At 38.9% G+C, this 13,752-nt stretch overlaps 1 protein-coding gene across 1 annotated transcript in view; it reads right to left on the bottom strand.

Annotated features, from left to right (window-relative positions):
• The window catches only part of CACNA2D3 (calcium voltage-gated channel auxiliary subunit alpha2delta 3), an 877,155-nt gene that overhangs the window by 44,240 nt on the left and 819,163 nt on the right, over positions 1-13,752 (bottom strand). The window contains exon 35 of the mRNA XM_052639295.1: positions 6,748-6,859. Within this exon, the coding sequence (XP_052495255.1) occupies positions 6,748-6,859 (112 nt within the window). The remainder of the gene's footprint in view (positions 1-6,747; positions 6,860-13,752) is intronic.

Below are 13,752 nucleotides of genomic sequence, written 5' to 3'. Positions count from 1 at the left end.
ACTAGATCCCACATGCCACAACTCAGTCCACATGCCCCAGCTATTAATAAAAGATCCCCATGCCACAGTGAATACTGAAGCTCCCGAGTGCTGCAACCAAGAATCCTGCTGCATGTCAAATACATAAAAAATAATCAATTTTTTTTTTTAAAAAAGGAAAAGCACAAGTCCCTGTTTCTCTCCTCACTCAGACCCCAGAACCTTAACTGTTTTTCGCCTCCATAGTTTTTGACAGAGCTGCTGGGCAATGGCCTTGAAATAAAGCTTTGAAAGCAAAATCTTATCTTTTCACTGCTGCCAGCAAATTGTAAATGGCCTTCTCAACTTCCCAACCTCCTGTGAGTTTTCAACCCACACTCCTGCAAGTGTGGAATTTACACTGTGGAACAGACTAGTCATGGGAGGTGTCAATACCTCCGCATCTACTTCACTGTCTTATCCATCCTGACTTCCCCAAAGCACCCTCCACAGATTCCAGGATGTAGCAAGAACACATTTACCTCCCAGTGAATGAAAGGTGGTCTTCTGTTTAGTCTGAAATCTTTGTTTTCATCAAGCAGCATTCATCTCTTTGGTTTCTAACTGCCAGTCAACAAGGGAAAATACTGATTGCCCTAGCAGTTGTCCATCTTGGTTCTATTTGCTTTCTCACTTAGAATGGAACTGAGAAAGTTAACTTACTCCACTACGTATGATCATCTATCATCTGCTAAGAGATACCGGCCGCCTCATGGAGTTCATAGTCATGATGACTGGAGAGATGATGCCGCTCTGCTCAAAAGGTTTCATGAGTATTAAAAAACCGATAGAGTCACTTGACACAGCCACAGAGCCGTGAACAGACAACAGTGCTTAGGTTAGACATGAACTGGTCACCCGAGAGACCTCTTTCTCCCAGGAATTCTATACAAGTGAATTGGTGGCAGACTATGAAAAGGCACATTCACATTTCAACAGAATGCTTTCTGGGGGTTAAAAATTTTCTTATACTAAGTTTATATGTTATTATGCTTGTGTTAAGTGTGGCCATGGGCTTCCCTGGTAGCTCAGCTGGTAAAGAATCCGCCTGCAATGCAGGAGACTCTGGTTCAATTCCTGGGTTGGGAAGATCTGCTGGAGAAAGGATAGGCTACCCATTTCAGTGTTCTGACCTGGAGAATTCCATGGACTATATAGACCATGGGGTTGCAAAGAGTCGGACACGACTGAGTGACTTTTACTTTCAGTTAAGTGTGGCCGTATATTGAGCACTTACTCTCTTCCAAGCATTATGTAAATTCACAGCATAAATTTTTCCACTTATAATCTTACAAAAAGCCAATGCTATGCTCACTATGATTATCCCCTAAATGACCCAGGAAGAAGCTGAGTTTCAGAGAGTTTTGGTTTTTACTCAGGGTCATACAATTTGCAGTTCATGACATTGGGACTCACACTCTGAACCCTCTGATGCCACAGGCCCTGCACTAAGCCACTGGACTTCAGTGCTTTCCTGTGATGGTTCTAAAGTCCTCAGCTGCTACAGTGGACTATAAGACGGTGCACTGGGCAAAGATAGAAGCTGCTCTGTTCTAAACACTTAGAGATGCTGGATGAAACAATAAAACAAAATAAGTGTGTTTAAATGCAAAAGAACTTGCACATTTATAGGCTAAGTGTAAAATCCTGGTAATCTGCTGCTGTCCAGGACTCTCAATGGGATAAAGAATATTAGTGTGAGAAAACTTTAAGCCTAAACTACATGCTACTTAGGAAAAATATTTATTCTAGTTATACAATGCAGGGACTCCTAAATACAAAAACTTACATAACAATTATTCCCAGGCAGTCAATACCAATAGGATACACAATCAAAGCCCAAGTGTAAGTCTAATGTGAGAAGAAACCCAGGTTCTAATCTCTTCCCACAAAAATAATAAATAGTAAAGATAAGTTCACAGTCAAAAATGACAAAACACATGAGAAATGATCAACCAGGAAAGAAATCAGACACAAGAAACAACAGGATTGGTACCCTCAGAAAGTTAACTATTAAAATAATCTTAAAAGGCCTTTACTATTGTGTGTAGAAACTTAAGATTAAGGCTCTATGTAAAAAAACACAGATTTTAGTAACAGCAAATAAAACTTCTAGAAACAAACAAACAAACAAAAACCTTATTAAGATCACAATGGATTCTCTGCACACCTGAAAATAATATAAAATTGTAAATCAACTATACTTGATTTTTTTCAAAAATGCAATACTTAAAAAAAAAAAAATCTCAGTAGACTCTTTAAGCAGCAGACCAGACATAATCAAAAGAAAATTAGTGAACTGTAATATGCTTAAGGAAATTATATAGAATAAAGTACACAAACAGAAATACATTTAAATCTAAATACACTTCAGTGATACATCAGAACATTAAAGAGACACACTTAAAAAATCATCAGAGAGGAATGAAAAGCCAGACTACTTATAAAGATGCAAAACTAAAAGTCATAAGACAATGGAACAGGATTTCTAAAATATCAATTTAGATAGTGTGAAGTTAAACTATCACTGTAGAGTACATATAAAATAAGAATTTAAATAAAGAATGAGATAATTTGTCACTCCCAGATCATTCTTGAAAACAATTTCCAATATACCGTAGAACCAAAAACAATGGTTTTAGAAAAAGCAATGGTAAGTAAACAAAGTAGTAAGCATCTCATTTACTATAGGCAGCAATAATAATAATAATAATAATATATTTGGTAGGTTAAGAACACAGTAAAACTAAAATGTTAGAAAATACTACATGAAAGAGATGAGATATAATCCAAGTCAAAGGTCCTAAGGCTTTGTTTGTTCTGGAGGAACAGATCTTCCTGGAAGGAAGAGATCCTTACCAACTGAAACAGAATGTATACTTCACTGGAATACACCAGTATACTAAAAAGGGAAAAAAGGGAATGGAGAAAACTGAATATAAGAGGTGGCAAAAAAGAAAGAAAAAAGAAAAGAAAAAAACATGGGGAAGAAAAAAACATAAAATGATAACAGAAATGCATCCAAACTTACTGGTAAGCACAGTAAATTTTAAGATTAAATCTGTCAATAATAGAGATAATAAAATTTTAAATCCAGCTACATTCTATTTATAATTGTAATGGATCATGACAGAAAAGTTGAAAATGTATGTGTGTGGGGTAAATGTGCCTAGGAAATATTATCTAAAGAAGAAGTCCTAATTCTATGCTATTAGCAAACAACAGAGGCATTAAAGCATAAAGTACTTCCATATAAAGAGGGTTATTACACAAAAGATAAAAGGAATGGTTTATTAGGAAGCTATACCACTCTTGAACAGAAATTTTCATGGTAACATAGCTTCACAATATAGAAAGCAAAACAAAGTGAATGACATGAAAAAATGGAAAAATACATAAGCCTGGTGAGAGCTTGACATCTACAATAGACCAAGAAAAGAAGTTTGAAACACAATAAACACACCTGATCCGATGGCTACATATTAATCTCTACATTCAGCTTTTAGAGAATAAAACTTGCTTTTAAAACCAGAGAGACAAATACTAGAATACAAAGCAAATCTCCACACAAATTAAAACACATTTGTTATATAGACAACACTGTCATTTAGTTAGATATCAATAATTAAAAAAAGCCTCAAAACCCATAGATTAGGAAATCTTAAAACACTCTTTAAAAATTTACAGGTCAAAAAAAAAAGTGAAAGTTAGAAAACTGTTAGAGCTGAATAACAATGAAACTATATTAAATTTACAAAGATAAGCTGGAATATAGAGAGAAATCATATATATATATTGTATGTATATACATATATATGTATGTTTACATACAAATGAAGCTGAAAAATTTAAGCATCAAACACAAAATGGTAAAAAAAAGAAAAAGAGTAAGTCCCCAAAACATAGAAGATAACGATACACTGAAGAAGCAAAATAAATGAAACAGAAAGTTAAAAAAACAGAGAGAATGAAGCGAACTCAATGATGATTCTTTGGAAAGAAAAACAAAACAGACATATCTGTGCCAGTGTGGAGAGGGAGGGAGAGAGGAGAGAAGGAAACACAGGAGGGACCGAGGGAAGGAGACAGGGGGAGACTGAGAGTGATTTAAAAGGGGAATATCACAAATAAGGTGACATGTATAATAAAAAGACACTATTTATAAATGCATGCAATAAACTTTAAGAGTAAGATGCAATAGGTGATTTTCTGAGAAATATTATCACCAAAATCATCTAAAAAAGAAATGGAAATTCCAAAGAGATATCATGTAACCATTAGAGAAACTAACAGAGTAACTGAAAATGTACTCACACAAAAACAAACAAATAAGCAAAAACCCATCAATCACTGATAGTTTTATGGGTTTTACTAAATCTACAACAGGCAGATAATTTAATCTTACACAAAACGTTAGAGATTATTAGAGGAAGAGGATAGACTCTTCAAGTAAATTTGTGACAATAAAATGACCTTGATAGCAAAGTCAAATGAAGGAAGGAAAAGTACAGACCACTCTTCTTTATGAACACAGATGCAAATGTCCACAGTATAGTATGAGCAAATGAATCTAGTAATATGAATTTTGTCCTCAAACAATTTTGTAATCAAACAATGAAAGTCAGTCTTGCAAAAGCAAGTATGTTTCACATTATATAACCCATCTACTATTAGAGACATTTAGGATATATATGATATAGCTCATGATTTACATTTTCTAAAAATTATACTGGTGAAACACATATTAACAATCGAAATTATTTTAGTGATGATGCAAAAAAATTTTTTTCATACATTTTATCATCCACTCAAGTTCATCCAGTAACAACCAGAGCAACAAGTACACTTGAAGAGGTTTCCTTTAACCTAATAAATGGTTACCAAAAACTCATAGCAATTTAGAAGATGGATAATAATTAAGGTTGCACAACACTGGGAATATGCTTGATGCCCTTGAATTACATACTCAAAATAGCTACAATGGTAAATTTTATATTATTTATATTTTCCTACAATTTAAAAGCCCAATAGCAAACATCATACTTAACATGGAATTATCAGAAGTGATTCTTTTGATGAGAAACAATACACAGCTGTCTACTCTCACGGCTTCTATCCACCAAAGTATCAGAAGTCCAGCACAATAAAACAACAATTAAGCGTGGAGATTAGAAAGGAAAAGTTCTACAAATGATATTAGTATGTATGAGGAAAAGTCCAAAAGAATCCATACACAGACTATTAGATCTAAAAGGGCGGTTAGCAGCTGGGTGCAGGATATATAATGTATAGTATAGAAATCAGTGACAGTCTCATATGTTAGCAATTACCAATCAGATAATATAGTATTAAATATATGCCATTTCTGAAAGCAAAATCTTATAAGCTGTTTAGGTATAAATCTAACATAACATTACAAAACTGTATTGAGAAGCATGTAAATAAACAGGGATATTTAGCTTATAAGTGGGGAGGTCTAATATCATAAAAACAGCAGTTATCTACAAATTAATTAATAACTTATAGTAATCAAAACCCTAGCATAATTCATCAAAATTAATTAGCTGGCTCTAAAATTAATATAGAAGAGTAAAGAGGCAAAAACAGTTAGGCTGACTTAAAAGAAGAATAAGAGAAAGAGATTTTTTTCCTCCCGGCTATCAAGTCACATTACAAAGCTATAATAATTAAAGAGATATGGTGTTGACACATAAGCCATAAAACCTAAAAGGAGAGCTGCACATAGATGGGAACCCAGCCTATAACACAGGTGTCATAATAAATCTATTGGAAAATAAAAAAATACCAAGTAGAAAGTTCTGGTTAACAGGCCAACTATATGGAAAAGGATGAAATTAGACCTCTAACTCATGAAACTCACACAAATAAATTCCAGAGGCATTAAAGTTCTAAGTGTGAAAGGCAATTTTTTAATGTGTTCAGAATAAAAATATATGAGAATATATGTATTGCATTAGGGTAGAGACTAGTTTCTGAAACAAGGCACAAAATGCACAAATCAAAGAAGAAAATAATAAATTTGACCACATGAAAATAAAAGCAAAAGAAAACTTCTATGCATCTAAAGATGTCGATAAAAAGTGAAAAGACAGACCAAGGAATAAGAAGACACATACAAAGCACAGAAGTGCAAAGAAATCATATCTGAAACACAAAAAGAATGTCCAAGTCAGTAAGAATAGAACCACCACCCAAGAGAGAACTGCTAACAGGAGAGAAGAAGCCAGAGACTCCAAATGATCAATAAAACCAGTGAAAGAGGTCTAACTTCATTAACAATCAGGGACACTCATATTAAGCCACCAAGAAATAATTCCCAATATGTCAGACTTGGGTGAATCCTGAAGGCTTGGTGCCTTCAATAAAAACATCTGAGAAATTTCCCCCAATTGGTGAAACAAATTGCCAACTGTTAATTGGGATAAAAAACCAATTAGGACTTCTTCCAACCATCTACAAACTGGGCTAAAAATCTCTTATATTCTAGGATGGATTTTCATACATTTGAATGCTTCCCAAACTCTAAACGATCCCTCTAACGAAGCCAAGTGGTGCTCCTTCCAAGCTGATGAAAATAGTTCCTCACACAACAGGGCAGCCATGTTTCCAGCTCTCATCGTAATCCTGGGCATGGCAGCCGCACCAGCCCATCTGGGAAAGGTCTCTACCAAACAGAAAGAGGCGGGGCGTAGGGGGAGGGGCGCTTACTTGGAGCAGTCTTCACAAGCAATGTTCCCTGAGGTTTCCTTGATGGTGCGCTCAGAGACGAACGCTGGATATTCAGTGTCACAAGGCTCCAGGGTCTGTTTCAATTTCTGGGCTGTAGGGATAAGGGGAAAAAAAAAGATAAAGAATACAAGGCACTGGCTTTGTTGTGACTGGCAGCCCACAGTAACTCAGAACGCAGTTCCGCTCCTGCTGCTCTGTGATTTTTCTAGGCACAGCATAATGCATTATTTTCTAATTAGTCAAGTGATTTCATCTGCCAAGCAACTCTATAAGCTATAATTCCTCAAGCAGTTCTGTTGGCGTGATCAACTATCATTTATGTATCTCAAGAATTCTACTTTCTGGTGCAACATCACTCACTGGGTCTCTGGCCTCAGACTTACGTGACCCTAGCAACAAAAAAACACACACATATACGTCTGAATAAATGTATAAAATATAAGCTACACCGTATTATTTAGGGTGAGATAAAGGTCATAATACAATTGCATGGTTTTATTACAGAAACAAAATTGAAATATGGAATAGTAAAATACGTAATGTCTATGACATACAGCCATGAAACTAATCCTACTATTGTGAAGTCCCTTGTGCAGATAGGACTAAAAAACCCTGGTACATGCGTAAGTACATAGGAGGTACTTGGTAAGGGCTTGGTGGTCTATTAAATAATTTAAACAAGTTATGTCCAGTAGGCAAATTTCAAAACCTAATATTTTAAATTTATAAATTGGGCATGATATAGTTCTTCTATTAGAGGTTGATGTGAGAACTCAATTAAATAATATATGCTGAGTACTTAGTGCAACACATTTGTTTAAAAAACAAAAATAAAGCCAGTCTTCTCATGAAGCCATTAGTGATGATGACAATGATGATAGATATCATTATCATAGTAGTTAAAGGTAAAGTCAGAGGCGTTTGGAGTACAAATTCCTGCTTCACTACTTTTAGCTAATCCTCAGTATTCTCATCTGTAAAATGGAGATGCTAGCAGTACAGGTACTCTTCACAAGAGGTTTACTCATGACCATTTTTCCAGTAGAACATTTGCTTATAGATTCCCCAAACTCAAACTTCCTATGAAGTTTCTGACTGATGTTAACGTGGATATAAACATATATTTGTAACAATCTCTCCAGGTATATTCCAAATGCAACTGGTTTGGATGTCAGAACCACTGTTGGATGTTTCATAGAATGTCCATCTGGGAGGCTACCAGCACTACGAGAGGCATCGCAGAGTTACTGAATGCAAAATAACTGTTTGGTAACAACCAGGTAATTGTTGGGTGATCAGAAAGCTGTGTTTTAAGCGTTTATATCCTTACGTGATTCTTTTATATACTGGCCTTTTTAGTGAGCTTTAATTATTCTGAGGAAATTGATTGGGGGTTTGGAGTTGAAGCACAATACATTGTAGTTTTTCTTATTTAAAACAAAAGGAAGTAGACTCAATCAGCTTTTTGTGCAAATCGTGATTTTAGGAACTGGTCGCTGACATTAAGCGGCGATTCACATGCTAACTCACAGGGTTGTTCTGAGGAATGAATAGACTAATGCATGCATAGCTCTGAGCAGAGTGACACACAGCATCTTTTCACATACATTTTTGCCCCTCTCTCCCCGCCTTCATGTTACCACCTACATACCATCCTCATGTTACTCTACAGCACAAACTCTGGGTGTTGTGAATTCTGCTGCTGCTGTGTGACATTAAGTGGGTTTTTTATTTCTCCACACTGTAATGTTTTCTGCAAAATGGGAAGAACAGAACCAACTCCAAAGGGTCGTTTGAGGATGAAACCACTTCATCTGTTGAAAGTGGCTGGTACACTGCCAGTGCTACTTAAGTGTACACGCTTACAGCCACCACCACTTCTACTGTGAATGCTATTTCACTGAGTCCTCAGACTGTCAGCCTTATTGGGCCACCACTGTTTGGTTGGAATGGCAAACAGACAGCTGCCCTCCTGATCCTGACAGCACTAAGGGTACCATGCTGTAGCCATCGCGCCTGCAAAGGGCCAAGTTCCAGACACCGCATTATCCCCTGAGCCTGCGGTGCTAGCTCTCAGGAAGTGTCCTTACATGCTTGCTGAGCAAATGAATAATTCTTTTGAATGGTGTTTTTCAGGCAAATAAAACAGACAAAGGAAATGGGAGATTCTCAGTCCCTAATGGCAAGTGGCCTGCCTTGAGTGGAAGGCAAGGGGATTTCAGGTGGCGCAGGTTCAACAGTAACAACACAGAGGCACTTGGCTGGAACATCATTCTCTTCCCATTTCTTTATCAATGTCCTTGATTCTTGTCAGGAAGAAGATTTTGTTTGATGCTAGGCAGTTTTTGCCTTTTTTTTTTTCTTTCATTTGTTCTTTTTCTCTTTTATTCTAGGGAGGCCAAACATGAAGCTCAGAGGAGCTAACTATAATATGGTAATACAGTTTATTTTCAGGGTTATTATTTTTACAATTGATTATACAGCAAACTGGAGAAGGCAATGGCACCCCACTCCAGTACTCTTGCCTGGAAAATCCCATGGATGGAGGAGCCTGGAAGGCTGCAGTCCATGGGGTCACTGACTGTAGGACACGACTGAGCGACTTCCCTTTCACTTTCACTTTCATGCATTGGAGAAGGAAATGGCAACCCACTCCAGTGTTCTTGCCAGGAAAATCCTAGGGATGGGGGAGCCTGGTGGGCTGCTGTCTATGGGGTGGCACAGAGTCGGACACAACTGAAATGACTTAGCAGCAGCAGCAGCATACAGCAAACAGGACTAACTTTTAATTTGGGAAGGTGCATTTTAATATTTAATTTTCAAAAAGTCAGCTTGCTGAAATAAAGATTAAGTAAATAAAAGCATAGATTATAAGTTAATACAGTGCAAGCATGCAGATGGCATATAATGATGGTAACAGCTAAATTTATTAAGAAATTACTACATGCCAGATGTCATTCCACTTTACACATATTTATCTAGTATTACATTATAAAATTTAAACAAATCAAACTATGAGATAGGAGAAAGTGTTCATTCTGTTCTGTAAATTAGTGAATGGAAGAGAGGATGAAGTGAACTGCCTAAATTCATCCAGTGAGTATGTGGCAGGGCCAAAACTTGAACTTGGGCTGTCTGGTTCCCACACAAATATATTTAACTGCTGTATGAAGTTTGGCCAATGACAGAAAGGAAGAAAGATCTTTGGGGGCAGGCTGAGATAGGCGGCACACGTGATTTAAATAACCCTGATAACTGCGCCATCTCTAATTGTCTGGGCCCAGTTACAATGGAAAGAGTCCAAATCTCTCAGTGGAGAGACTCATTTGGCTCTGATCCTTTCTGGAGATAAATTCTTATTCCTTTCACAACTCTAGGTCACCCATACTGATGTGGTAATAAGCCCTTGAGTTTATTTGAAGTAAGACTATAGAGTGGCTGGAAGTTGCTTGGTGCTTTTGGGAAACACATGAATTATCATATAAAACCATGGCCACATTTAATCTAAATAGTATGGTTTATTATGAAGATGTTTCTTAGTCTGGAGTGCTGCAGGAAAACATCACATATATTTGCCAGTTGTTACTGTTTATTTACGGAATTTCAAACCAACAACTAAGGCTGCCAGTCATCTGATGGGTACTGTTGTAACTCTCGGGCATTCAAAACTCATCATCTTACAAAGGTGTTGGTACATAAGGATCATGGAGCTCAGCTAGGCCGATTCTTTTCTTTTTTTTTTTTCCGGAAGAGAAAGCTGAAGTTCAGGAAGTAGACACAGCCTGCCTTGAGCCCCACAGAAAGTGACTTATCATGATCATCATTTACCTAAACAGCAAAACCACCTTTGCAGCCGACAGTCACTAAGTGCCTGCATGTGTGCATGCGTGGGTGCGTGCTAAGTGGCTTCAGTCATGTCCAACAACTCTTTGTGACCCCATGGATGGTAGCCCACCAGGCTCCCCTGTCCGAGGGATTCTCTAGGAAAGAATACTAGAGTGGGTTGCCATTTCCTCCTCCAGGGGATCTTCCCAACCCAGGGATCAAACCCATGTCTCTTACATCTCCTGCATTGGCAGGAGGGTTCTTTACCACTAGCGCCACATGGCAAGCCCCACTAAGTGCCTCCTACAAGCCAAACACCACACTAGATCCTTTGATGGATTGAAGTCTCACCCTCTCACGGTGAGCATGGCCCTGCTGCTATCCTGTTTTACAGATAAAGAGACTAAAACTCAGAGAAACGAAGTTAACTGCTTGCCTGTCACACCATTGTATGCTCTGAAGCCCCAATGCATATGCACGTCCTCGCCACATCCTGGAGCCTTCACTCTTGGCCATCACCCTGTCTGCTTCTCACCCCAATTACACTGGACATCTCAGGCTGAAGCCGCCAGGACCTATCACTCACTTACAACGAGGCACCCAGTGGAGCATCCACACAATCGGATTTCTTTAATTTTCCCTTAGCAACAAATGTCCCTGATGAGAATAACTGACTTGGGTTCACAGTAATTATGTGCAGACAATCAGGAATGAATAGAGTTGCCATTTGAAAAGCTTTCCTCTTCTTTTGTCTCTGCGAATGCACCCTCATTCATAACCGGGTGCCAGCAAGCTCCATTCTCTTTGTGCAACTTCGCCAAAATGATACCTTTGTGATAATCAAGCAGAAATGGCCTTCCACAGTCCCCTTCATTAAGGAAATGAAGCAGATAAACAGTGTAATTATGGATTCCATTTTTAGCTAAACAAAGATGTATGTCTCAGCTCAGGGTCTTTATCCAGTGAGAGAAGGGTAAATTTAGAATGCAGAAACCTTGCAAGGCAATATTGTTATGGTGCTTGGAACTTTCCCCGGCTTTTACTGGGTCTGAGATTCACATTCACATCGAACAAAGATTCAGATGATAGTAGCTCTGTGGGTGAGAGCATTCACCATCGGAACCAGTTTCTTTATCTATAAAATGGAAAAAGTCATAGCCATGCCCAGCAGAGGGCTGCAGGTCCGAATGAGACAGTCAGCCCACGTGAGGCAGCCTGCTCCGCACAGGACTCACAGAGGGCCAGCTGCGTCTCCCGCCACCCTCCAGCGGAGGGGGCCGGTTTTGGTTTACGGTTGAGCTTATTTTCTCCTAGCTGCCCTACTTAGGTGCCTCAGAGAGGCTCAACGACACATTCCAGCAGTCCCCACCTCTCAGGTATGTTGAAGGGATCTGAAGAGAACCCCGTGCTGGCACTCTGGAAGGGAAAAAGTGCTACCTACGGGCACAGCACTTGCAGATGATTTAACCATCTGACAAGGTCTTTCTGCAGTCTGTCAACAGAGTGAGACAATTTGGAATGACCTATTAAGAGTTGTTTTAAAAGTTTCTGAGACAGAAAACACAGACCTGAAGCATCACATCATTCCTGTTAGCTAAAATTTTAGCTAAGCTGGAGGAGAAAGAAGGGTGAAGAAAGGTGAGATTTCAGAATGAGAACCTCCACGAGTTTCTGAGTGCAAAGATTGTGCCCCCCTTCATAATTCATCTCTCCTACCCTACACCCCTCAGTCTACATCAGGATTGCTCAATAGTGGCACTATTGACATTCTGAGTCAGATGATTCTTTGTTGTGAGGGGCTGTCCCATGTGTTATAGTGTTTTATGGGCATCTCTGACCTCTACCCACTGGATGCCAGTAGCTCTCTCCCATCCCCAGTTGTGACCAAAAATGTCTCAACATTGCAATGACCCCTGGAAGCCAAAATCACCCCTATGCTGAAAGTTACTGGTCTAAGCAGATATCGTAGTTCACAGAGACTGGCACTCAGAAGTGACTCAATAACAAACTGTCCATGTCAAGGACCAGCACAGGAGTGAGGGCAATGCCTGTAGCAGCAGGGAAGGGAAGAGTGGGGTTAGTGGCAAAGAAGGTTGGCACTCACTATAAAAGCCTGGTGGGCAGGGTGGGCAGACCATGTGGATATGTATAGGAAAGAGAGGAATGCCAGAAAGTGAAGCACTGAAGACCACCAGCCTGCTGCCCCAGCACTGAGCACACTCCTCAGAAGGAGCCAGACATTTAAGCCGAAAGAGACACCAGCTCCCCAGACGGGAGCCCCACCTACCACGCATGGTGACTTGCCCTGCGCCACACCTTGCATGTGGGCTTCGCATCATGCATGGTTGAATCCATTGCTCACAGCCGTAGCACATCTTATCTCTGTTGACAAGCAAGGAAACCAAAGCTCATAATGACCAAGCAACTTGTCCAGAACTGCACAGCCAGCAAGTGGCAGAGGAGGGCTGCCTGACTCAGAAGTCAGGTGCTTCATCTCTAGGCGAAACAGGGCTCCAAGCATGACTGGGAAGGACTGAGATCTGCCCCAAGGCACTGGTGTCGCAGAAACAGCAGCCATCTGACCAACTACCGTCCATTCGCTTGGCCTCCACTGATCATTTTCCTTCCTTTCCTCTCATTTAATCTCATGTACCTTTTTTTTTCACCCCTAAGAGTAAAAATCTGGACATGCTAGCCAAGTAAGAAAAGTGACTAGAAAAAGATAACAAGCACCCATTAGGTAAGTTCCTTCTCATCTTCCTTTTTCAAACCATCTACAATTTTAAACAAACGCAGGTTCATGTGATACGTAAAATTTTCTTTGGGGTATCTGAGGGTCTTCTCTTCCTAATTCATATTTTGGTCCCTGTTTATTGACTCCCCAGTGGCCTGACTGCTGATCCGAGTTAATTCTACATCCTCCTTCTCCCCAGTCATTGGGGGCTCGGGGGGCATATACAATTTTGCATATTGTTTTTCTTGCTAAATATTACTAAATTTTATAATTATTTCCTACAGCTTTCAGTGAATGGGCTGTCATTTTTTGGTAACTGTAAGTTTGTTTCCTATTTTCTGTTTCTGTTTTGTGTGTAGATTCATTTGTATTAATTTTAGACTCCATGTATAAGTGATGTCATACAGTATTTGTCTTTGTCTGTC

Source organism: Budorcas taxicolor, chromosome 1, assembly GCF_023091745.1.
Source record: "Budorcas taxicolor isolate Tak-1 chromosome 1, Takin1.1, whole genome shotgun sequence".
NCBI classification, from domain to species: Eukaryota; Metazoa; Chordata; class Mammalia; order Artiodactyla; family Bovidae; genus Budorcas; species Budorcas taxicolor.
Note: the sequence above shows the minus strand (reverse complement) of the source record. Positions and strands in the feature narration are given on the sequence as shown.